The 26,438-nt window shown below is 38.9% G+C and overlaps 1 protein-coding gene across 1 annotated transcript in view; it reads right to left on the minus strand.

The window, feature by feature from the left end:
* Nucleotides 1-26,438, minus strand: part of TNIP3 (TNFAIP3 interacting protein 3) — an 85,108-nt gene that overhangs the window by 8,295 nt on the left and 50,375 nt on the right. The window contains exons 4-12 of the mRNA XM_055141966.1: nucleotides 25,164-25,250; nucleotides 21,020-21,100; nucleotides 18,851-18,916; nucleotides 17,194-17,376; nucleotides 14,128-14,256; nucleotides 8,323-8,442; nucleotides 4,663-4,788; nucleotides 2,039-2,089; nucleotides 507-605 (exon numbers count right to left, since the gene is read on the minus strand). Of these exons, the coding sequence (XP_054997941.1) occupies nucleotides 507-605; nucleotides 2,039-2,089; nucleotides 4,663-4,788; nucleotides 8,323-8,442; nucleotides 14,128-14,256; nucleotides 17,194-17,376; nucleotides 18,851-18,916; nucleotides 21,020-21,100; nucleotides 25,164-25,250 (942 nt within the window). The remainder of the gene's footprint in view (nucleotides 1-506; nucleotides 606-2,038; nucleotides 2,090-4,662; nucleotides 4,789-8,322; nucleotides 8,443-14,127; nucleotides 14,257-17,193; nucleotides 17,377-18,850; nucleotides 18,917-21,019; nucleotides 21,101-25,163; nucleotides 25,251-26,438) is intronic.

The raw sequence follows: 26,438 nt of genomic DNA on the forward strand, positions 1-26,438 counted from the left end.
TAGACACAGTCATGGAAAGCAACTAAGTGGGTCACTTTTTTCCCTCGGACCATTTAAGAATATCCTTTCGATTGGAAAATGTCAAAATGTGTTTTGTGCAAAGGTAGCGAGGTCTAGAGGCGCTCAATATCAGTTTACCCATGAAAACAGCATCTATGCTCCAGACCGTGTGTGTTATATTCATATTGTTTTCTTTCTTCATAAAAATGTCCTTTCAGTGCAGTTGGGGGTAGTGTGAAAAATGACCAATATAATATGACAAGTATTTGTTCAAGGGATTATAGCTCAAGTTGGTACTCTTTATGAGCACATTTATTCACGTCTATGTGTTCTGTGAATACAGTGCTCCAAAGATAATTATAATGCACATCAAGCACTATAAAACTGCACATTCGAGACTGAGTTAAATAGACAATATTAGGTTGTGCAAACTACAGACAAAGACATAATTTCTACCCAAAGCGAACATTAAGTGCTAATCGATTCAAGTGGGAACTTGTACTTACAGGGTGCTTCTCTGGCTCCCGCACAGTCCGAGGGCCTATGTGTACACCCGGATCCCGCTGCTGAAAACCCAACTTGCAAGTACAGGTTGGAAAATACATCTGGGGGGAACAAGAAGGACATTTCACTCCATGTGGGGACTGTTGGAGGATCCCATTGACCCTTGATTGATGTTACCACAAAGTTTTCTTTAGATTTTTATGGTTTAAATCTGACTTCATCCTAATTTAAAATAGCAGGCAAGGGGCTGGAGCAATAGCACAGCGGGTAGGGCGTTTGCCTTGCACGCGGCCGACCGGGGTTCGATTCCCAGCATCCCATATGGTCCCCTAAGCACCGCCAGGGGTGATTCCTGAGTGCAGAGCCAGGAGTAACCCCTGTGCATCGCCGGGTGTGACCCAAAAGCAAAAAAAATAAAATAGCAGGCAAGTCCTTGTGTATATGCTCTGTGTGCAAACAGTAATACCACGTACCAAAATTTCAGAGGACTACAAAGATAGACAGTGGCTAGGGTTCAATCCCTAGGACCCTACATGGTCCTCTAAGGCCTAGCAGGAGTGATCCTTGAGCACAGAGTAAGGAGTAAGCTCTGAGCCCCTCCAATTGTGGCTCGAAAACAAACAAAAAATTGCAAAAGTTGAAATGCTAGTTACATTCCCTTTTGGAGAAGCAAGAAACGCTTATTAGGTATTTAGAGTTCACTTTATGTTCTCTTCACAGGGGTCCTCATTTAAGAAGCAGCAGCTGTTGAGGCATAAAATACGTTTTCTTAAATTGTAGTCAGAGACTCCTACCGCATAACGAAAGTTCAGCAAGGAAATTAGGAATTTAGAGACATATTTCCTTCAGGCTTCTGGAAAATCAATGGCATAGAACGCTTTAATGAAGAATGGCCAAGAAGATACTCGATTTTCTCAAAAGAAGCAAATGTCTTGGATATGGTTTTCCATGGTAAATTGCATAAGCAATTTAACAAATACTAAGAAAATGTATTTTCCAGGTGATAGTGAGACTGTGAGGAAATCTCCATTTGCATGAGCACCCAATAAGGCTCGAGCTTCTGGAAACATGCTATGTCAAGTACGGGCTTTCCATGAATGTCACAGTTAAGAGGCCTGGTTGGTTTCCAAGTACTAATCAGAAACTGCTCTTGCTGATAATGAAAAGTAAGGGTGTTCTAGGCCATCTCTAGAAAAAATATCTCAAGCTTTCCTTCTGTTTTGAATCACCTGGAGAACTTAAGAAAATTTATAATGCCTTTATAGTGTATCTAATAACATGATGGAGGGTCAAACTACAAATCATAACTGTACATCAGATTCACCTTTGGGATGGAACCCAGGTTTCAGTGTTTTAATTCTGCTCAGGTCAGATCATTCCAATGTGCAATCAATTTTGAGAAACACTGGTCTCTAGCAGAATTTGAATATGTCTTTAGTTTGGATAATGATATACTGATGAAACTGGGAGAGAGAAAGAGCCAAATTAAAACAATGACAAGAGGACTTGGTGTATTTAGGTGAGGACAGCGTACCTGTTTTAATTGCTTCTCTAGTTTTTCTTTCTCCATCTCACAAGTTTTTATCTATGGACCAAAAAGGAGAATTTATTTAACAAAACTAATTCACATTATTAGATCCCAAACTACTCCCGACCGAAGGATCAAGCAGTGACAGCATTTATGGCAATGGATGTAGTTGAGTTGATTTCTTCACAAACACAGTTTGGAAGAGTTGGTGAAATTAAAATTGTTATTTTGTTTTGTTGAGGATAATTTATATCTTAAAATAATATGTAGATAGATACTGATTTCTGTTGATTACTGAATGAAAATCAGAATTGATTAATTGGTCAGCCACACATTCAGAGCCTTCCATTAAAAAAATTTCAAACTGTTGTGAACTACTTTTATGAAAATAAAATATATATAATTTTTTTCAAAGTTGGATGTATCTGAGCTGCAGGCCAGGTTACTGATATCAGGGCTTTACATAATAATTCCCTAAATCTTCTCAGTGCTCCTATGAGATACTTATTATTCTCCCTATTTTACACAAACTTTTTGTCATGTAAATATGTAACTCATTCCCATGACTCATAATAGTCATATTCTATAAAACCAGCATGAATAGTGAATTAGCAAATACTAAACCAGTGCTCCCAGGAATGTGTAGGTTTGGGTTTCTACCACCTACTATATGCTAATATGAGCTAGGAAAGATCTTCTTTTATTCTCTCATAATCTAGAGAAGTATGCCTTGCAGAAAGCAGCATCAACTTAGATTACCAGGAAGTGAAAGTGGCAGGAAAATCCATGAAAATGTTAAATGCATTGATTCTGTTGATAATATACTTAACAGATCACCAAACCATCTATTACATATTCCTATGAAGTCTATCATCCTTTTCCAAGAGTGAATAAGACATTTTAAAAGGAATTCTTACACTATCATTACTTTAAAGAAAAAAATGGATAGTTTTAAGATACTACATAAATTGTTCTTTACCCTTCAATCACAAGTATGCCATATTGTACATTGGATCATTTATTTTGTTCACATTAATTAGAAGTTATAGATTCTGTGAACTTAGAATCACTTGTATGTTATAGTCTATAGAATATGGTTATATGCTCCTCTGTACTAGAAACAAGAACATAACCAAAAATGCTCTTATCACTGAGTAACATCTCTAGGACATTACCAATGTTAGACACCAACTTATCAACAATCTAAATTTAACGTCACAAGATAGATAAAATTAACATAGAGCAGAAGTAAAATCATTTCAGCAGCAACAACTTAGCATTCAGGGAGCCGGACACTTTGCTGAGAGATTCTGATTCAGTCTCTGGCACTGCACGCCCCCCCCCAAGCACCCCTGGAAGTGACCTTTCCTCACACTGAGTAAATAAAACATTTTCTTTTCTCTCCCATTGTTCTACAAAGTAGACTGTATAAATCATTTTCAGAAAAACACTTTATTATTTTACCACTATTTCATTTCTTTCCATTTCTTTGGGTAAAAAAATGATTCTACTAAATAATTTCTTAAGTGAAATTAAAAATTTCAAGTTAATCCTTGAAAATATGTCAAGGAAGAAATTAAATTTAATTCACAATTTACTTTGTATTAAGAAGGGAATAATGACTAATTTAAAATTTACTGTAAAACCACGGCTCTTGAAGCTACAGAGATGCCATCACGTCTCACAGTCATTTCCTACTTATTGAAAAGCATTCATGAAATCAAATATTTTGTGGTTCATTTTCTTTTCTTTAGCACAAATTGCTTTTGCTACATTGGTCTTCATTAACATCAATATTTATCCATCCTGAAAACTTCCTGGATTTACTTTTAATATATTTTATTACACTTAATTTTAGTATGCTTACATTTGATGTATTCTATTCCTATACACTGATTAACATTATCTGTCTGCTTTGAGAGTATCCTGGTTATATTAAATCTAGAACTGCACTGAACTAAATTCTAGGTTTCACTAGATATATAAGTGATATTTAGAAATATGTTTCAGGGAGACATACCAATATAACTCTTGAAGGACAATAGGATTTTAAAACAATATCACTAGGCTCGAGTGCTATAGGCTTAAATTTGAGCCCTAGGTAATTCAATTTCCATTCTAACAAAATAAATATTGTAAGAAAAAAGATCAAAATAAATAAATTTGAATTTCAGTTTCTTTGTTAAGTATCACCCTAAAACACAAAATGGAAAAGCTCTATTCATTTTCATCTCTTGCAAGATTGTTTGAGAATGATTTCATACCAGTGTTAACTTATCAAAAGAAAAAAAGAGCAAAAGGGAATGCCCTGTCACAGAGGCGGGGTGGGGTGGAGAGAGCAAGGCGGGGTGGTGGGGATAGGGTGGGGGTGGTGGGAGGGACTCTGGGACCATTGGTGGTGGGAAATGGGCACTGGTGGAGCGATGGGTACTCGACCATTGTATGACTGAAGCTCAAGCACAAAAGTTTGTAAGTCTATAACTGTACCTCATGGTGATTCACTAATAATAATAATAAAAAATTCCCCAAACAATGTCAATACGCAGAAGCTAAAAAAATATTGAATTTTTAAAGAAAGAAAATTAAAAAGACACATGCGCCGGCAAGGATTATTTTGCTTTAACTCGTACCTTAAAATGTAGTCTGTTCAACTGGGATTGTGAGGTTTGGTTAATTTTCTGTAACTGTTCTTTCTCCTGATTAAGTCTCTCTCGGTCTGACCGTTCCTTTTTGAAGTCTTCTTCATATATTTGTACCTATAAAACATTAACTTGATGTTACTGTTAGTTTTCTTTTCTCTTACGCCCTATTAGAGATTTCAGAAGAGCTAGTATTTGACTTCTGCAGTCTGAGATATCCCTATCTTCTTTTCATAAATATTTCAAGGTAGGATTCCCTCTGGATACATAGAACTATAATAATATCTTTCACTCTATTTAGAATGACAGTTATTCTTCCTCTTTCAGCATGAGTCAGGAATTCATGAGTAATAATACGGATATTTGGTGGGAAAGCACCCCTCATTCATGATCCTACTAAATTTTCCATTACTGTGACCATCTCTGTCCCTTGATTACAGCTAAGAACCACTGTTTCGGGATAAGTCATTCACCGCTGATTTAAGGATTGTTGATTTAAGGCCGATGTTTTAGTGTTGGCATCCCAGTGTGGTGCTGTTTGGACCTGTGGTTCTGGGAACTAGTGGTGGTCAGGGATCACCAGGGCCATATCTAGCAATGTTTGGGAGGACACATAATGCCAGGGATTGGACCTAGATAAGGTGCATGCCTACACCATAACCGCTATATTATCTCCCTGGCCCCCTAGAGTTCTATCAATTTTAAGTCAAAAATAATAGAACTATTGATCACTGCATCACTGTCATCCCATTGATCATCAATTTGCTCGAGTGGGCACCAGTATCATCTCCATTCATCCTAGCTCTGAGATTTTAGCAGCCTCTCTTTACTCTTTCTTCCCTAAGGTGCTGCATTGGAGGTTCTTTCAGAGTAAGGGGAATGAGATTCATCATTGTTACTGTTGATAATAGAAAAAAATTAAATATTTTGCATAGACATTTTTGCTCCAAGCATAGCTCTTTTGATTCCTCTTTGGGAGACCTGAATAGTGTTCTCATTCTGTTTTTGTAGGGCCCAGGTCTCTGAGGCATATGTTGTGCAGGAAGAACAGTGGAGTAAAAAAGATGTGCCCAAAGTGTTCTTCATCCTCTTAACACCTCTTCGATGCTCTTGAAGGCGTTCTGTGCCCCTCTCTTCCTCCTGCGCAGTCTGGCGCCAACTCATTCGTCATGTTGAGTTCTCAACCCAGGTACACATAACTGCCGCATTCAGAGATGTTTGTTCCATTGAGAGCAAATTGAACGTCAGGAACTAGTCCATTTCTCATGAACATTGTTTTCATGAGATTCAGCTGCAGTCCGACCTTTCCAGACTCATGGTCGAAATCAGCCAGCATTCGTACTGCTTGGCTAATGTTTGGTGTTATTATTGTTTGGTTTTATAATGTTTGGTGTTATTGCTATGCTTGGAGTATCACGTTTCACTCAAGTTAGAGAAGGAATCCAGAGTTCTGACCTCTGTTGACAATTGAGGATCAGGACAATCGTTGGCTTCCATGGGACATCAAAAGAACACCTGGCCAAACACCTAGAAGATGGTCAGACTTCTTCATCAAGACCCTGAAGGAATGGCTTGAGGCTCTTTGTATTCCTGGACTGTGCAGATGCCATTGGACTACACTAGCACGTGCCAGGGATGAATGGAGACTTTACTGGTGCCCACTCGAGCAAATCAATGAGCAATGAGCAATAAGATGACAAGTGATACAAATGATAAAAGTATTGACATTTTATATGTCTGTATATATATGTGTGTATATATATATATATATATATATATTTGCAGGCTGGGAGGGGAAACACGTGGCTGTGCTCTGGGCTTACTCCTAACTCTGCATTTAGGGATAACTCCTGGCAGTGCACAGGGGATCATATGTATCGATGACCTGGGATTGAACCCAGGTCATCGGCATGCAAGGCAAGAATTTTACATGGTGCTATATAGTATATTATCTTTCTAGCCTTAAAATGTTTAATACTATATATAGCATTTTAAAGGTTTTGTTCACCAGAAATTTTGTGAGAGAACTATATAGCAGCCAAGCTGACATTCTGTTTTTGTTATTTTGGTTGAGAGCTGAGGTTCAATTCCAGACATAGTTAAGCTAACATTCTGCAAACAGTTGCCAGACACATTTGAAATGGGAGAAGGATGTCTGATCAGAACGGAGCACTGTTTATCAAACTCAGCACCAACATGGATGTCATCATTTTTGTCAGATGGCCAAGATTCTAGCTCAATTTCTTCGTGAACTCAAACCCTCGAGTGTTTCCCGGGGCACTTGATGATGTAATGCTTATGGGTACCCATTTAGAAATGCAAACACTTTAAATGTGTATGTAGAAAGTAGCAAGAGAGCCACACAAAAATTATGGGGATGGAATTTGCACTTCACTTGGGGATTATGGAAAAAAAAAAGAATGCCTGTCATTGTCTGTATCACGTATGAGCTAAACCATAACTGTGAAGTCCATGTGTGAGGTTGCCTCTCACATGTGGTGTGCATTGCGTGAGAGCGTGGAAGATGATCCAAGGGTCAGAACATAAGCAGAACATAATTTCCTCTTGTTTTTAAGAGAAGGGGTGCTTTAGGGGTTGAGAATTTCAGTGGTGCTATAGCTCTCTGAACACTACTCCTATTTTCTCTTGGGTTTATTTCTAAGCTATTTACTTGATCTTGGAAGAAATGAAGCATGTTATTCCAAAGGAGTTGAGAGGAGAGAGAACCCAAATTTACCATCAGTGCTTTACCTCCGTAAAGTCAATCACAGAAATAATGTGATTGCTAAATTTTTCTGTATATTGCTACAAGAGCGATTGTAATTGGCATTTAATCAGAGCATAAAAGCCAGCAAATCATACTCAAGGATATCAGAAAAAAAGAGTACTTTCCAGTGTGCTAGTCTAACTGTCATCTCCGCTCCCCCCTCCACCCATTGATCATATATTACTGACAATGTGAGCTCCAGGGGGGAATTCTTCTGTATACCCTGTGTTCATTCATATAGCCATGAACTGCTCCAGTCTTTTACCCGCATTAGTTTATTTAATCTCTCATAGGAAAAGAGATGTGATGTGCATGAGTAGCCCTCACTGAAGCCAGTTCCAGCTGGGCAAACTAAATTTAGATTCAAATAGTATATTGTCTGTGCTGTGTTCCCAGACTTATGCTGCAGATAGACACAGAAACCTAGAGAGCAAATCCTGTTTTCCTGTTGCTATCTACCTGGTGATAGTGAATGAAGTTGAGTGATGAAGAGAGACATCAATTAATTACTAGGTGGTGCCATTTTTATATAGGGATAGACAGTAGATCTGAGTCTGAGTGATTTCTTATAAGTATGTAGAATTTGCGTTCAAACTTCCTTTTGTTGTTTGATGACCTGGAGGCTAGCACTTTCAGATTAACATCCAGAGTTTTGATTAATAGTCTTTTTCAAAATAAATCAAATCTACCTGAAACCCTCTAGACCTGGCATTCATAATATCTCACCAAAAGTTAGGCTTTAAAACTAGATCATTGAAATAAAAAACAATGCCCCAAACCCCGAGCACATTTTGAATGGGAAAATTTCCAAAAATGTCCAAAGAAGCGTGAACAGTGGACCCACATTCATTTTCCACGTGACCGTGCTGCTTTTAATGTCTTACCTGTTGCTTGAGAACTTCCATTTCTGTTCTTAGGTCCTCATGGCTGCAGTCCATCTCAGACTTCCCTAAACCATGCTCAGGAAATGAAGAACAGTCCACTTTCAGGGCATCCTGAAGTGCCTGTTACAAGAGAGGCATACTGGTGATCTAAGAGCTCCCACATCAGGTCAGTAAATTCTTCCATAACTGTTACAATCATCTCAAATATACTCACTAGGTAGGATTTTACTTACTGACTTTACTTTTCTTGTTGTTGTTTGTTTGGGGGGCCCATACTTAGCTCTGCTCAGGGCTTACTCCTGGCTTTATGCTCAGGGATCACTCCTGGTGGACTCGGGGCACCATATGGGGTGCCAGATCGAACTTGAGTCTGCTCCAAGCAAGGCAAGCTCCTTACCTGTAATACTCTCTCTGGCCCCACCAAGTAGAATTTTCAATGTGACCGCTATGACTGACTTTCTTATATCTGATTTTCTAGAGTATATGTATTATTTTTTACTAGAACGTCTGTCCTTTCTCTACGAATATGCGTAATCATTCAGCTTCCCGGTTATTGGGCAGGGTGTGTATGTTGAAATTCCCTCTGCCGAACCATGAAAGGAAAAAAAAAACATAGCCATAGCCTTTCTCTAAATTCCTGGCAGCAATTAGATATACTCTGTCACAATGAAACTTTGAAATATCAGAATTATCTGATGTTTGGTGGATAGGTGACAAATGTGCCCATCTCTGGGGACTGACCCAAACATCTCTCTGGCCTGTAGATAGGCCCTGAGAATTTGCATTACTCAAAAAGTTGATGGTATTGCTCCAGGTGACAATTACCTGGAGTGTATGGGCGCATGGTGGGGTGTGGGTGTATGTGTGGTGACCACACCAGCGGTGCTCAGGGGCTGAGGAGTTACTCCAAGTTCTATGCTTAGGGTCAGTACTGGCAGTACTAGGGAGTCCATATGCAGTGCCAGGGATTCAGCTGGGATCAGCTGCATGCAAGGCAAGTGCTGTAATCCCTGTACAATCTCTCTAGTCCCCTACTGGCGTTTTGAGTAATATTCGCTGTCTAACTGTGCTTCCTGTAGGAGCGAGGGAGGCCTTCTACATGTGACTTCATGTAGCTTCTCCATTGATTAGGTCTGTGGTACTGTTCTTTATTCCTGTTCTTTTCACATGCTGTGCTCTGACATAGCCACGGTTATGTATATTCTCTAACATCTATTAATTCACCACAGGGCAGAGAGTGCTTTGCTTTCCTGGATCTTGGTATTTTCATCAAACAAGGAGAGGAAGGGACACTCGGGTTTACTAACAAGATTATCCTCCTTACTCTTTAGCCCACGATACTCTCCCACAGATTATACTGTGTCAAATGAAACACAAAAGACAAATACCAGTCCTTTTCCTCAATTCTGAAGACCTTGGGTTCAGAATGAGTTCGGTGAAATGACTGCCTCAAACAGTGAAAGAACAAAATTCATCCTAGTGATGCTTCAGAGCTCACACATAATACAATGACTTTCACATCATCGGATGAGTACTTTACATAAAAAGAAAAGGCTCACTCGCAGAGCTTTAAGAAGAATGTGTTTCCTCTGGGAATTCTTTTTCAGTAGCCTCAATGATGTCCTTTTGACGACAAAGTCAGTTACTTACTCCCCTGCATTATTTAACAATGTGGTCATAAGGGGAGATAGTACCAAACAAATGTATGATCTTGTCTCTGTGAAAACAGGAGGAATTTCCCAACAGAGTGTCTTAAAGTCTGTGGACACTGTCCAGTCTGATGTAAATTGGTCACTCCCACCCAAATTGGTAAGAGAAACAACATCTTTTCTCTTCCTCCAAGAATAATTATAAAGAAACAAAACAAGAAGCTATTAAACAATTTGTGTTTTGTTAGCATTTGTTGCCAAGTGACATGGTTCAAGGAAATATAATCATTAATCTTGTAAATTCTAATTTTAAAAACAGGTCAGTAGTAGCAAGATAGAGGTTGAGTCACAACAATCAAATATGCCACTTTTCATATCCTACACGAGTGATTTCCAACCATATCACACCTGAGTCCAATACTACTCTCCTGAAACAGTACCTGTGAAAATGACTGTTCTAAGGATAGATTATTGGGGGAGGGGTCGGCGGGAAATGACCCCACACCTGGCGGAGCTCAGACTTTGGGCTTTCGGTTTTAGACTCCAAGTCATTCCTGGCAGTTGTAGGGAGGGTTGAACTGGATTGGCTACATGTAAGGCAAGCGACTTACTCCTGTATTATTTTCCAGCCCCAACAGATTATTTATGGTCTTGTTATATTTAAATTTCTGGATCTACCCTCATGCTGTTCTTCTAAAATTTTTGCAGCAAATTTTGAATCGTGGTTACCTCAGGCATTTTCCAGGGTGAAGTGGCCTGAAGGTTTGTTTAGTAAAGTATGCTGGTCCTGGTAGTCCCTATCTAAAATAATGACTATATTTTAGAATAATGACTATTCACTATTTAGAATAATGACTATTTTAGTCATAAGAAGTCACTGACTATTTTAGAATAGTAACTGATTTTATTTTATGTTATTGAGAAAACACTGCAAACCAGGTAAACCCTTTAAACCATGGTCTGAAATAGTGACCAGTATGCTTTATTAAACAAGGCTTCAGTCCACTTCACCCTGGTGAGACCCCAGACAAATCAGTTTTGCCCATGGGTGGCGCTGGCTGCCTAGCCTCAGGTAATTTCTTTCCCATTAGTTAAAACATCTGGCTTTTTAAGAACTGGATGAAAACAATGCCCTTGGGTAGTTCCTTCAAAGCCAATAAGTAGAACTGAGTGCACATACTCGTGTGGACTTCTGAAAACCATATGTTAATTATGAGGCTGACTTCTTACAAATTTCTGGGTGAATGACTCAGCAGGCAGTCAGTTTGTGCGGGAAAGGCAGGCTCCAGACCCCAGGCTACGGTTCAGGGTTTGCACAACTGACTGCACAAATCGACATTTTGAATTATTTCTATTTATTATAGTGATTGAAAAAGAGAAAAAGAAAAATCTTCACAGCAATGGCATCATTTCTTACATTTCAGGATCTCCCCGTGCATGTGCTAAATGAGAAAAACTACCCACTTCACGACTCCTCACTTTTTTAATCTATATTTTTTGAAGAAACAGCTTAAAGGATAGCTCTGTGGAAAGAATTTTTTTCCTGTTTGAACACCCTTTTGTTTCTCTCATTACTTGTATGCAATGCATTATGCCTCTTAAATCATAAATCTTAGATCCAGAGTTGACCATTGAACATTTTATGCACCAGCTAGTTAAGCTCATTAAATCGTTTATCTAGCAAACATTTAAGAACATGCAGTAAGCGAGGTCCTATTCTGGCACCTAGAGCACTGACAAGAGAGAAAAGCTCAGAAATGCATGATAGCTATTACATGATGGCTCTTTTTTTCATTTATGTACATGCTAAAATTATATTTTATAACTTCATTGTCATAAAATTAGTACATTAATACGAAATTATGTTTCAACTAAGATGTTCCTTTTGTACTTTGCATTTCAAGAATAATGAACCATATTCAAGTATTAAGTATTATGAGCTGTATTAAGTATTATGAGCTCTCAACTCTGCCCACTGTTTAATGTAGCAACTAGCCTGCAAAATCCTACCTGCATGATTGTAAACAGGAAACAAATAACATAATAAACATGAGACATTGAACATATATTAGGCAGTTTGAAATTTTAAGAAAAAAACAACAAAATAATAAATACTAGAAGTATAGTATGTAGTTTAAATTACCACTGTAGCACTGTAGCACTGTAGTCCCGTTGTTCATCAATTTGCTTGAGTGGGCACCAGTAACATCTCCATTGTGAGATTTGTTGTTACTGTATTTGGCATATCGAATATGCCACAGGTAGCTTGCCAGGCTCTGCCCGTGAGGGCAGGATACTCTCAGTAGCTTGCCGGGCTCTCCGAGAGGGACAGAGTAATCAAACCCGAGTTGGCCTCAGGCAAGGTAAATGCCCTACCTGCTGTGCTATCGCTCCAATTAGATTTAGATTGGGAATTTTAATTAGCATAGCAGAAAAGTCCTTTTTCGTTGATATTTCTCAAAATTATTTACTGATACAGATTTTTCTTAGTGAGATTTGGTCATAGGCAATAGAGCAAAAATTAGTGTTGTTCTGACTTAATTCTTGATAACTATAAAAACACATAAAACTTAAGGTCCACATGAACATGAGCAAAAAAATAAAAAGAATAAAAGAATTCTTGACTACTTATATTTACAGGTTTTAGAATTTAGTGCCTAAATTAAGAAAAATGAACTAGAGAAACATCAAAAAGGAGAACAGTTTTAAAAGAATCTCAATGGTAATGCCTCTAATTCATTTGGGGAAGGGCGTTCTAGCATGAAAGGGAAGATTCATTTTCTAAATATTAGTTTGCTCCCTGAGAGGACAGAGATGAATATTGTTTATGAGTCATTCTCCACTTTCCCTTTGCTCCTGCACAATGATTTGCCCTGCAAACAAACTGAACATGGCATTTCTAAAGTGCTCTTTCAACTATACTTAACCCTTTGATATTTAAATGACACTCTGAATACTAGTTAAGTACAATATGGCACACAGTCCAAAGTATAAGCATTACGAGTGTTTCCAACCACCTACTTTTATTCTAGAAGACAATTGCTCTGGCTTTGGTCAAAAAATATCGTGCTTGAGTGGTGCCTATCTAATTAAATCATAGCCTACATTGTCCACCCATAATTTGGTTCTTAGAAAAGTAAGCAGCATTAACAGATTTAAGTTGTTCCCTGAATAAGTCAGTGATCCCTTGCCCCTAGGAAAGTAAAGTATTTGTTGAGAAAAGTAAACTATTTGTCTATAAAACATGTACATGTACACATACACACACACACACACACAGATCTACATCATTCTTTTGCAACAAATCACAGGTAACACCTTGCAATAAAGTTAGAGCTAAAACTTCAAACCACTTGGATTTTCCCAAGCGACACCTTTAAAATTCATTAAAGGTGAATTTTAGATTGATTCTTGGGAAGGCAGCCATCTTGACCCCGGGGGGCAGGGCTGAGGTGCAGAGGCCAGGGGTGGGCTGAGGAGTGTCATTTAACCTGCCTCCATGCCATCTACCAAGCACCAGCTCCACAGGGAGGAATTTAAAGAGAAGTCTGTTTTTTTCAGGATCTGTTTTGTGGTTGACAGAAAGAGATGGTATCATTTCATATAACTACCTGGTTTATGTTCTTTGAACTAAAGAACAGAAAATTTAAAAAAAAACATTTTTTTTTGTTTTAACTGTCCTCTCTCATTTTCTTTTATTTCTCTTTTTTATGGACTGGAGTGATAGCATAGCGGGTTTGCCTTGCCCATGGCCGACCAGGGTTTGATTCCTCCGTCCCTCTCGGAGAGCACGGCAAGCTACCAAGAGTATCCTGCCTGCACGGCAAAGCCTGGCAAGTTACCTGTGGCATATTCCATATGCCAAAAACAGTAACAAGTCTCACAATGGAGACGTTACTGGGGCCCGCTCGAGCAAATTGATGAACAACAGGATGACAGTGCTACAGTGCTCGCTTTTTCATAGTGATTCTTTGTAGAATGGATTTCTGTAAACCTCAAGCAGGGCGTTTTGAAAATTACAGATAGGAGTGATTTATAAAATTAAAAAGACTCTCTTCCATAAGTCCGAGAGTCCCAATGTAGAAGGGATTTTTGCTGGACTTTCAGTCTGGAATGTTTTTATGTCTGATCTTCCCAGCTTGGCCAGCCCTGATACCTTATTGAGACGCTTTATTTCACATTCGTAATGTTCCTTCTTCTTGTTTGCAAGAGCATTTTTTTCCTTCAAAAGCATATTCTCTTTCTTCAAGTCATGTAATTCTTTATGTACGCCTTCCTTTTCCTTCTGAAGTAAAAATTAAGAAAATCAGATCACAGTGATATTGTAAGATTGCTAATGAAATCAAATAAAAAAAACAGGACCTCCTTAACGTTAAGGTCATATTCTGTGGGTGGGAGGATTATGGTACAAGAAATCTTTTTATTCTCTTTAGTGCTCTTAAGTTTTGTGACACCCCTACCTCAGAAAAAGACATCAACAGCCCCAAGAAAAATATACAAAAATTTCTAAGCATCACTTTCAAGGGTCAAAACCATTCAACAGAGTAAGCTGATTCTATGACTATTAAACGATAATGGAGCAAGTACTCTGTAAGAGTAATTGGGGGTTCCTAAGATAAAAAAGAATCATTGCAATAGAAACACTCACTATATTAAAACCCAGTCTACTCATTCTGTACTGGAGAGACAGAGAAGAGATTGGAGGGACAGAGAAAAATTTCTGGAAAATACGACACATACCCCACCCCCACCCGCACGAGGGTCTGAGGATGTGACTCAGTGGCAGAGCCAAGACCTCTCCTGTCAGAGACCTTGAGTTCAGTACCTGGCGGCTCTAACACCATCATTCATCCAAGTTTCAGATTATCTCCAGGGACCTACATCTTAAATAACTAAAGCAAAGCTGGTTGCTTAGGCACGAACCGGCCGTAAATTCAGAAAATATTTGTCTTCTAACTCAAATATATATTGCAGAGAGTAAACTGGAGAAGTGAATTGGATTCTTAATGAAGTTTAGAGGAAGAGTGAATTGGATTCTTAATGAAGTTGAGATTTGTTTTCATTTTATCAATTTGTGTGTGTGTGTGTGTGTGTGTGTAAGTGGGAATTGAACTCACACATGCAAGACAAGTGCTCTAGCACTGAGCTATATTCTGTGTCAAGAGACTGAAATTTTAACTCAATCAAATTAATTAATTCTAGAATTTAGGTAAATCAAGATGAGAAAGTAGCTACATATGTTTGGTAGTTTAGTAATTAATGTTTCCTAGTAACGTAATTAACTTTAAATGATCTATTTTAAGAAATCTATTTTAGGCCAGAGAGATTGTAAGATGCTTTACATGTGGCTGACCTGAATTTGATCTCCTGCACCACATATGTTTTCCTGAGCACTGCTAGGAGTATTCCCTGGCCACAGCTGAGTATGGCTGCAAATGGTTTAAAAAAGAGGTCTATTTTAAGTGATTTTCTTTAAAAATGAAAACATTTTGTCTAAATGCAATGGGCCTATGCACTTAGAAAATCGTAAAACAAGGGGCCAAGGAGACAGCACAGGGGTTAAGGTGCTTACTCTGCACATGGCCAACTCTGATTTGATCCCTGGCACCACAGTCCCCTTGAGCACCATGAATATAGAGTCAGGAGTAAGCCCTCATCACTGCTAGGTGTGACCCCAAACAAAAAACAAAACCCAATGCTAAAAAACACAAAACTTAAGATTATAAAACAAGAACTGCATCAGGACTGAGTAAAGCAAAGATAGCTGAGAGGCTGTCAAGAGTGCTTGTCCAGTGTTGGTACAGCCACACACTTCTGCCACCTGGAAGAAACTGCAACTCCCAGACACAGACGGGCTCAGGATGGGAAGGTGACCAGTCCCTCTTTCGCCAAGGCATCATTAAATGTGCATATTAGACCACCAATTTTAGTTTGAGGCACTTCAGCCTAGTTTGCTTTAGCCAACCTGATTGCAAGCTTCCTTTCTTTCTAACTACAGCCCTCCCTGTCCCTCAACCATCAAAAACAGGATTCGAAGCTTCTGGGGTCTCTGCCTGTCTCTGCAAGTGCTCTGATAAAGGGCTCTTTGTTCCAGCTGCACCAGGTTCCTTGTTCAACAAAAGAAACAATCCTTTTCTCTTCTAGGGCCACTCAAAAGAAAAGCATCCCAGCTGCTGGGGTTGGGTGGGGGGTAGCCTGGTTCCTGGTTAGGGTGTGAATGGAGCAGGAAAGAGTTAGCACATTTCCCAAAGGGAAGTGCTACACCTTGGCTCCCTGACTCACTGTGACAGAGGCCCAGCCAGTTAGGAAATTCCCAGCTGACTGACCTCAGATCGAAGCATGCTTGAAAGTACAGCCAATGCTTCAGATTGTACTTGTACTTGTATACAGATATTTACATCTTGATTTTTCTGAATATCTTCTTTTGTATTAAACCATCTGAATGGCCACTGTACATGTTTCCAGCAAGAATTAATGGAAACTTTGAGTTTAAAATCTAGACACAGGTTCAAGTTCCATCTTCGCTGATACTCCTTGACCATCTCAAGTCATCTGACCTTGGTACTCATTAGCTTTCTCTTTAAGACGGCAAAGCAGTTATTTCTCTGACAGGTGGTTTGAGACTGCTAAAAGAGATTATGAGAATGACCTACTTTTAAAAATGTAATTTAAGGGGCTGGAGAGCAATAGCACAGCGGGTAAGGCGTTTGCCTTGCACGCGGCGTACCCGGGTTCGATTCCCAGCATCCCATAGGGTCCCCTGAGCACCGCCAGGAGTGGTTCCTGAGTGCAGAGCCAGGAGTAACCCCTGTGCATCGCCAGGTGTGACCCAAAAAGCAAAAAAAAAAAAGAAATTTAAAAAAAGCTCGGGGAGGGGGTGGGGCGGGGATGGGGGCGAGTAGCTCATCAGGACCTCTTTCAGTTGTATTATAAAAATCTAACAGTCGAGCATTGATTGTCAAATGTTGGTTTTGTGATTGTCAAAGTCCTGTTTATAAAACTCTCATCGCCCCCAAAGATGCCATCCTGTGTTATTATTAAGACGAGTAATAAAATTCATAAGTAGGTGTAGAAAACAAAAGAAAAAAATCCCTATTTATGCTCCTTGGCTCCGCAGCTCGAAAAATATTATGAATCAGTTCTGTCCTGCTGCTAAAGCCCGAAGCGTTCTGGAGAAGTTTTCCTGGGCTGGCGTTCGTGTCGCCGAGCCAGCAGCAGGAACTGATCTCCCTGCAAGGTGCGTGTCCTGCAGACGCAGGTCGCGGATGCTCTGGCCGGGGATGCTGGGGCGCGCGCCCACCTCTGCGCGCTGCGGCGGCTCGGCGGTGGCGTCCCGCGGCGGGTCGGGCTCCAGCGCGCTCAGCAATCTCTCGGCCACGTCCAGTTTCGTTTTCAACTCCGTGACCTGAGGAAGTGGTGGCGGGAGAGAGAGAGAGCTTGAGCACACAGAGCCGGCGCTTTCGTCGTCATCTGCGCGCTGGCAACCAGACCTGCCCCTTGTAGGAGTCCCCGGAGAGCGCAGCTTCCGCTTCCCCCAGCCCGCGTGGCCCGCTTAAGAGCCAGCTCATTGCATGGAAAAACGGAACCTCCTCTAAAAATAAGGGAAAGACCCAACTTCTCCCTGCAGGCTTCCAGATCCCACGGGGAGCAGCAGACTAGGCCGGTCTTTGCATGCCCCAAGCACTGGGAAGACGGATTCGGTGTTTGTTTGTTTGTTTGTTTGCTTTTTTTATTTGTTTGTTTGTTTCATCCGTTGCTGCTTAGTCAGAAAGACTGTGTGGTCCAGAGAGGCCACGCACGCACCTCCCCAGGCCTGGGAATTCTCAGCCCCGCTCTGGCCCTGGCAGGCGGCCTAAACATTCAACGGGGGGCTCAGGGTCTTTCAGATTTGGAGACTCCCGAAGCTGATCACAGGGTTGAAAGTTACAGAGGGGCCGCAGCCCTGGTCTGTCTGGTGGAGTGGGGGACATTTCCTAAATTCAATACTTCTCTGAATATCAAAAATGGGGAAGAAATGAGCTGGAGTGCGTATTAGTCACTTGTGGTTAAGTTTCTTAATTCTGAATTATTCCGGGGGAATTTACTTTCTCTCTTTTCTTTTTAAACATGGATTGATGGCACATTACAAACGGACTTTATAAGGATAATGTTATCCCCAAATTCCTTCCTCATCAAGGCTAATGATCCTGGGCAGAGCATTTTAGTGAGTGGAGGAAATACCCTCCTTTCCTCACAAGGTTACTACTGTTTCTGTCTATATTTGTGAGAAATGACTTGTGCCAGCCAATGTAAGAATAGAGTGCTTGAATTATGTGAAAACGTATGAACTTTAAGCTATGTCTCACCTCAGATAGACCCGCTGTATATATCATTGGTGGTAACAAAGCCAACGCCAGGAAAATTATTTTATTATGATAAAGGTTGGAGCGATAGCACAGTGGATCGGGTGTTTGCTTTGCACCCTGCTGACCCGGGTTCGATTCCTCTGTCCCTCTAAAAGAGGCCAGTGAGCTACTGAGAATATCCTGCCCAATTGGCAGAGCCTGGCAAACTACCCGTGGCATATTCGATATGCCAAAAACAGTAACAACAAGTCTCACAATGGAGACGTTACTGGTGCCTGCTCAAGCAAATCAATGAATAACGGGATGATAGTGCTGCAGTGCTACATAATAAAGGTGATAAAAACCCCAGAGAAAGTTTTTGTACTACTCTTTTGCCATGCTGTTTGGCATCAAAAGGCCAATAATGCATTTGCCACCCAGGCCTCTATCAATTTTCAAAAAATCTCTCTCAACTGAAATCAATGAAAATCTTAACACGTTTGGGCCCCCTATAATACCAATTGAAATAAACTCCAAACAAAGAGAAGGCATTACCTTTTTTTCATATAATGTTTTCATATTTCGAAATTGCTGATCCCATTGCTGGTTGACTTCTAGGAGCTAAAAGTATTAAAATTTGGTAAGTCAACAAAGAATTTCTACCTGTTTGGAAGCTTGGTCAAAATAAAATCTTTCTTTTTTCTTTTGGGGAGGGGTATGTACACCGGAATCTTTTCAACCCTTACTTCTAACTCTGTGGTCAGGGGTCCCCTTGGCCGTGCTTAGGGGGAATCAGATGTAGAGCCCGGAACCCAGGTTGGCTGCATGCAAGGTCTTACCCATAACCAATCCTTCTGGCCCTCAAATCACTTTTGGAATTAGGGTGTGGGGTTTGGACCACACCCAGTGATGCTCAGGGCTTCATCCTGGTTCTGCACTCAGGGATCCTGGTAACCATGGGTGACCATATATGTGTTGGGGATTGCAAGGTAAAATGCCTCACCTGCTGTATTCTCTCTGACTCTGGCTTTCAACTCACTCTTCTAAAGTGAGATTTTGATAGCCACAAAGAAGGCAGTGTTCCTTCTGTCAAAAATTGGTGAACTGGGAAGATTGAATTAAACACAAACCCAACTTTTGATAACTGGGTCACATATGAAAAACGATGAAGTCTTAAATAAATCTTGATAAGTCTGTTGAACATGTTGTCACTATCTTTTTACTTCGCTTAATTAATCCTATCTGTTTAGTTCAACTAGAATTCAGAAAAAAAACATTAAAAATGGTTTCTTATAATATTTATTCATATTGGAAGATTTTTTTCAAAATTCTCCTTTTTTAACATAGATTACTACAAAATATTTTTCAACTTTTTATTTTATTTTATTTTGTGTTTTGGGCTATACTCGGTGGTTCTCAAAGTTCACTCCTGGCTCAGTGCTCAGGGTTTACTCCTGACCATGTTCACCAGTGCCAGTGATCAAACTGGGACCATGAACAAGGCAAGTGCCTTACCTTCTGTAACGTCTCTTGGACCCTTTCCCAGCTTTGTTAAAATAGAATTTATATTAACATTCCAAAACCTGTGACTAGATCATCGTTTGCTTGTAATACTGTGCTTCATAAAATAAACACATGATTTGTAACCGATATTCAGTGAATGGATCCTATTACTTTTTGTAAAGTAAAGATTCTCAAGAAACAAGGTTTACATAAGGCAAAGTTTAGAAGTCATTTAGGCCCCAAACAATTTAATGTGTTAACATTATGTGCTAATAGAAGGAAGAAGAAGCAATATGATCAGTGCTTTCATTTCCTTGTGAAGGAAACCTGCAATTTCCTGCATTATGAGAGATTCTAACACTAATCAAATGTGTGCCAAAAGATGAAAAACAGTCACACTGACAAAAAGGTAGCAAAACTTACTTCCAATTACAAAGAATGGCAATTACTAGGGAACTTTTATGCTGAAATAGATAGTCATTTTGTAACACAACTATATAATGTTATATCGAGATGCCAGATTGCTCTGGTGACAATACTTTGTTGTAGTTTAGTAATTTTCAAAAGGGCACAGTATTTTATGCAATCTCAGGAAGGAGTTGTAGGAATCATAGAAAAAAACATGTAGAATGTGACCTGTAGAACAGTTTATGAAAGAAAATAAAACTTGGCAACAAACAGAATGCTAAAATTGTCACACTTCTCATTCCTTTGTCAAGAAGAATAAAGAAGTCTTAGCATTCATTAAACTCAAAAAAATGCAACTCATATCAGTCACATTCCCAATGACGTTTTAGAAACAAACTATTTTTTTTTAAAGTTTTGAATGACATTTTCAGCTCTATGCAATGGGATGTCCAATTCATGTAGTCAGAGCACCAAAGTCAACTATACGGAAAGGTGTTGACAGTTTGAGTTTCAAGGTGTGTCAAATTGCAAAACATAAAGGGCAGAGCTGAGAAGTTTTCATGATCCATATAGAGGAAACAGATACATTTTAAGAAATTTATAATTATGGAATTTGTGACTTACAGTTTGATTTATTTGCCCAAACGCAGAGAGCCTGAGTAATAGGGAAGTGAATAGGAAAAAAGTATTTGCTGTCAAAATTCATGCAGTATCCTGGAAATAAGTACTATGACTCAGTAACAAAATTAAAAAGACTAAGTCATACACTCTTAAGCACAACACCTGCTGCTTCAACTAATATTTCTAAATTACCTCTTTTCTCTGCTTTTCCAAACACCTTATCTTTTGTTCAAGAGAATTTGTCAAATTCTTTCTTCCTGATGACTGGGCACACTAAAAATAAGTAAATAAATGATAGATGAAACAAACTAAACAGTTGATAAGTCAATAAACAGGACAAATGTTGTCCTTTACAAACTCCACACATTTGACCAACTGCTCTGTTGTGATTCATAAAAAGATATTATTCTAGCAGTAACCTCTCACCATAGTTCTTCATATAGACTTGTTGTTGAATAAATTCTGTGTTACAGTTTAGATTGTGAATCATTTACTAAAACAATCCCCTCATAAATTATAAATGCATCTCTACAATAGAAAATAAAAACTTAGGATTTCATAAATTTGGATTTCAATCATTTTGCAAGAAACATGATCATACTTGTTGGAATTAGGTCAGTCTCAAGGATATTTTAGGTATTTACACAGTAAACATTTCTAAAAAAGTGAGCTTTGTTGATGTATCAATAATCTAAAGAATCAAAAGAATGATATGCCATAAAGAAAAAAGTAAAGAGCAATCCATATGGCTGAAGTATTGCAAGTTTGTGTAAAGTTCTGAGTTAAATGAATAAATGAGTGAATGAATAAATAAATGGTTGCAAGATGACTTAAAAATTGCAGCCAATTGGGGCTGGAGCAATAGCACAGCGGGTAGGGTGTTTGCCTTGCGCGAGGCCGACCCAGGTTCAATTCCCAGCATCCCATATGGTCCCCTGAGCACTGCCAGGAGTAATTCCTGAGTGCAGAGCCAGGAGTAACCCCTGAGTGCAAAGCCAGGAGTAACCCTTGTGCATAGCCGGTTGTGGCCCAAAAAGAAAAAAAAATTGCAGCTAATTACTTATCACAATAAACAGCATACAGTTATGTTGTAAAGATGGGTATATATTCTTTAGTATTGTTAATTTTAGTCATTTGGATAAAGCCACAAGTATTACAAATTTAGATTATTAATAAATCATTGACAACATGTGAAAGTTAAAGACTTATTCTCCCCCGGCCCCTGGGTTTGTGGTGTTCATCTAAAGTGCAGAAGCTCTGGAAATTGTCTCCCCTCTGTCTAAATCAACCACCAGCAAAACTCACTTGAGAAATGTTTTTCCTATTTTAACTCAATAGTCTTTTTTCTGTGACATCTTTGAATTATCTACATAATACAATGAAATGGGTGCTTTGTGTAATCGCTAAATCTGCTATTCAGTTTTAGGCTCAATAGTTACTGTGGACCACAAAATTTTTTGAAGATCTTGATGAATAATTAGGAAATATTTTCAAAACAAGATGGTCTTTGCTAGAGATAATTATAGGAAATGCTCTTTGGCAATCATCATGGGATTTCAAGGGCCTTTTTTCTTTAGAAATGATTTATGATGGTCCTCGGAGAGAGCCTGCATGCCTTACATCTGCAAGAAACCGAGTTTGATCCAATCACTGTGTGGACCCCTAATCACCATCGAGTGTAAATTTAATGGCCCCCAGCACTGCAAGGTTCGAACAGCTGTTCATTGCCAGGCCAAAATTTGCCAGGAGTAGCTTTAGAACTTTGACACTGCTCGGAAGGCCCTTCCATGGCCCTCCCAAAAAAGCTTTATAAAACGATTTTTCTACATTTTCACTAATTACTTGTGTTGTATGTTTGATTATATTGTATAATTCCTATCCAGGCTGATGAATAGGAAGCTTAGCTTCTTCCTATTTAAGACTACATTTTAAAAGATGTTGTTGTTCTTTGGGTCAACAAATTCATAATACTCTTGCTTCTGATGTCAAGAAATTACTTTGGCTATTTTCCAGAAGTAATATCACAGAATCCAGGTAACAATTATACAATTATGTTACATTCTTTGCAATTGGGATTTCCCTGTGGTTTTTTTTTTTTTTTTTTTTTTTTTTTTTTTTTTTTTTTTTTACTTTTTGGGTCACACCCAGCGATGCTCAAGGGTTACTCCTGGCTCAGGCACTCAGAAATTACTCCTGGCGGTGCTCGGGGGAACATATGGGATGCTGGGAATCGAACCCAGGTTGGCTGCTTGTAAGGCAAACGCCCTGCCCACTGTGCTATCGCTCTAGCCCCTCCCTGTGTTTTTGAAAGCTGGCTAAGAAACAGTACTCATTCTGGATTAGGACAGAATAAATGATAGGTATGTCTGATATGAAAGGTGTCGTGAGCCAACCTTAGTGTGTCTGAACACAGAAAGGCACGTGGAGCCTGGACTCTGGACCACTGGGTCTTACTGCAAAAACACCTTCCAGTCACTGTGGGGACGTGTTAGGCATGAGGTATCTTAATCACGGGACCAGAATTTCTAAGAAGGAAGCATAACATCTCTTTTCTTGAGCAGGCTATATTTTCAAAAGCAGCTTTAGATTCAGGACAAAACTGAAAGGATAGTACTAAATTTATCCAGATATTTCCTATATCCATGTATCTAGCCTCCCCCAATATAAACAACCCTCACTAGAGTGGCACATTTATTACAATAGATGGACCACCATAGACACATCACTTCCACTCTAATTAATAGTTTGTCTTTAGAGTTTACTCTTGAGGCTGACCATTAGAGAGATCAAACACTATAGAGAAATGTAGAATGACAAATGTCTAAAAGTAGTAAACTACCCTAAAACTCTCCTGTGTTCTGCATATTTGTCACACCTTGAATAAGTTCCACAGTGTATCATAATTCACACTAAAGTTCAAGGTTCTCCCATTCTAAATACACGTAGAAAGTATATTTGGGCTCCTGAAAAAATCCTTTTTCTGTTTGCAATGTGAATTAAAAAAAAGAAAACTTTGTGCCCAGCACACATTTATATGGCCCCACCTTCTGGGCATCTAGATTGAGAATAATCAGATAGAGTGACAAAGAGATGCATCAGACACTGCTTAGGGGAGTCTAGGAGTGGACCCCTCACTGCATAGTCCTTCTGGCACCTGAGCAGCACCCCGAAACAAACAGACAGACAAAACATAAGAAGAATAGTCAGAAAAAAATATTGCAGAAAAAAGTAATAAATTAAATACATTTTGCATAGATAATTTTCTGTAGAAAAATTATAAATCTCCTGACCTTTCTTATTTTATGATTAAGAATAACTAAACTACTTACTAAATCTCAAGAGAAACTATGGTAATAAAATGGTTTGTTAATCATTCATGTTTAATCAGAGAATTCTTTGAAGATTAGTGTATATTAAACATAATATATAATAAACATATAATATATTGTAAAATATATATTAAGATATGTGTTAAAAGGAAGCATGGTCCAGGGATCTAGCTCAGAGTTAGGCCACTTGCCCTGATTGTATGAAGCATGGATTCAATTCCTAGTTCTACCAAAAATTAATTAAATTAAACAAAACCAAGTAGAGTTTGGAGAGGAATTTTTCATTTGTCATTGCTTCACTTCCCAGTTGTTAATGATGGCATTTAATATTGCAGTAAACACAAATAATTTTAGTTTGGTTCTACTAAGGATCCACTTCTGAACAATTTTTTGCTCTAGTCTGTACTTTAGAAGTAGCTGGACATTTCTCATTTACCTTAATGCTCATGTCAACTTCTGAGTTAAATTGCAATGTTGCCAATTTAAATACTTCTGTGAACACAAGAAGTTTTCTGTATATTTTGTTTATCTCTGAACATTTTTAGAAATCACATTCATTACTTCTTTCAGTCAGGGTGCATTGGTGAAATAAACAGTAACGGAACAAAAGCTATGGTATTGTGTATGCATATATTATGTTACAGATTCCTCATTACTATAATATCTTCTGTTGTTAATTATAGCAATACGATGATCTCTTTAAATTCTAAGTTGAACCAAATTTCTCAAAATAAAGAGCAAATATATGGAGCACATAGAACTGGGGAGGTGAAAACTTATGGATATAATTTTATTTTATAAAAGAAGAAACTGCTCAGATGGCTTAAGGAAAATACAACCATCACCCAATTCTTTTTCTTTGTTATATAGAGTTGTTGAAAGCTACAGAACACATCTTAATTAAAGAAAGCAAATAAGTCATTTATTCTCTTATCATCGCATCATTATTAGAAATTCTATGAATTCTAGATGTGAGTCAGTCACCTCCTAGAAATGTGTGTCCTTACCTCAGTTTGCTCTGCAGAATGTTCTGGATTGTTTGTTCTAGTTGTGCCCTCTACAAAATGTTCCATCGAAGTTGTTTTTCCTGGAGTCTTGGAAAACAAGGGAAAAGAGAAACACAAATCTCGTAGACCTTTTCGGTTGAGACCAAAAATTCAAACGTTTTTGAAAGAACATGCAGTTCACTTAGGAAAGAAAGTCACAGCAGTCGCTCTTCATTAAAAATGATCTGCAGTGACTCTTGCATATGAATTAGAGAGAATAAAGTTATAAGCACGGCAACTGTGATTTTAACTTTTCTTCTCTTCCAGATAGGGATTTCCCAGGATGTCTCAAGTACTCAGGCAGTGACTAAGACAGGGGCTGGCCAATTACCCTGCTATGGTATGTAAATTGTCATTCTTCCTTTACTGGCAGTTTCTCCCACTGCAGGAGGAAGTTACCACAAAAGCCCAGGCAAACCAAATCTTACCTCAGTAGCCTAGCTGCCATCATTTCACTGTATTTCCCAGAGCAATGAAGTAACTGATGACTTTTTGACAGATGGGTTATTCTTGCTTCCCTAAGGGCAAGATTTTCTGGCAATGCCTTATCCATGTGAACTTAGCTGTTTGGAACTTAATGAGTCATGCCCAAATCTATAAGCATGACTAATTCTTATGGAAATCATAGAAATCATTACAAAGAAAATGGGCATTGTTTGCAGATGTAATCTATATTGGCAGGAAGTTTTAACTTGTATCTCAGCTGAAGTCAATCTTTTCCATAGGTTAAGTCCAGATTTTCCCCATGCCTATAGAAGTTAAATCTTTTTTTTTTTAATTGCCCTGGGAGGTTAGCTTTAATTAGTTGACTTTTCATTGTACAGAGCACTAAAATAATGGAGCATAAAAGTGAGGGGCTCCAAAATCTGGTCACAATGAAGCAGAAGATCTCACTCTAGACTTGGAGGAGAGGTAATGAAGAGGCAAGTGTACAAAATGGAGAGAATGTTGCTCGAAGGAGGAAAGTAAGAATCTAGCATCAAACACTTAGTTTACATTATTCTTCAGTTCTCTGCCCCCAGTTACATAGAAAGAGAGACAGTAAAGTGTGATAAGGTGCTTTACCTTGCATGCAGCCTACTGCAGTTCAATCCCCAACACCACATCACTCCCCCAAGCATTGCTGGAAGTGACTCCCTGAGCACAAAACTAAGTAAGCTCTGAGAGCCAGGTGTGGTGTGACCCCCAAACAAAAACAAATATACAGAACTAAAGGAATTACCTTTAATCAGTTTG

Source organism: Sorex araneus, chromosome 6, assembly GCF_027595985.1.
Source record: "Sorex araneus isolate mSorAra2 chromosome 6, mSorAra2.pri, whole genome shotgun sequence".
Taxonomy (NCBI): domain Eukaryota; kingdom Metazoa; phylum Chordata; class Mammalia; order Eulipotyphla; family Soricidae; genus Sorex; species Sorex araneus.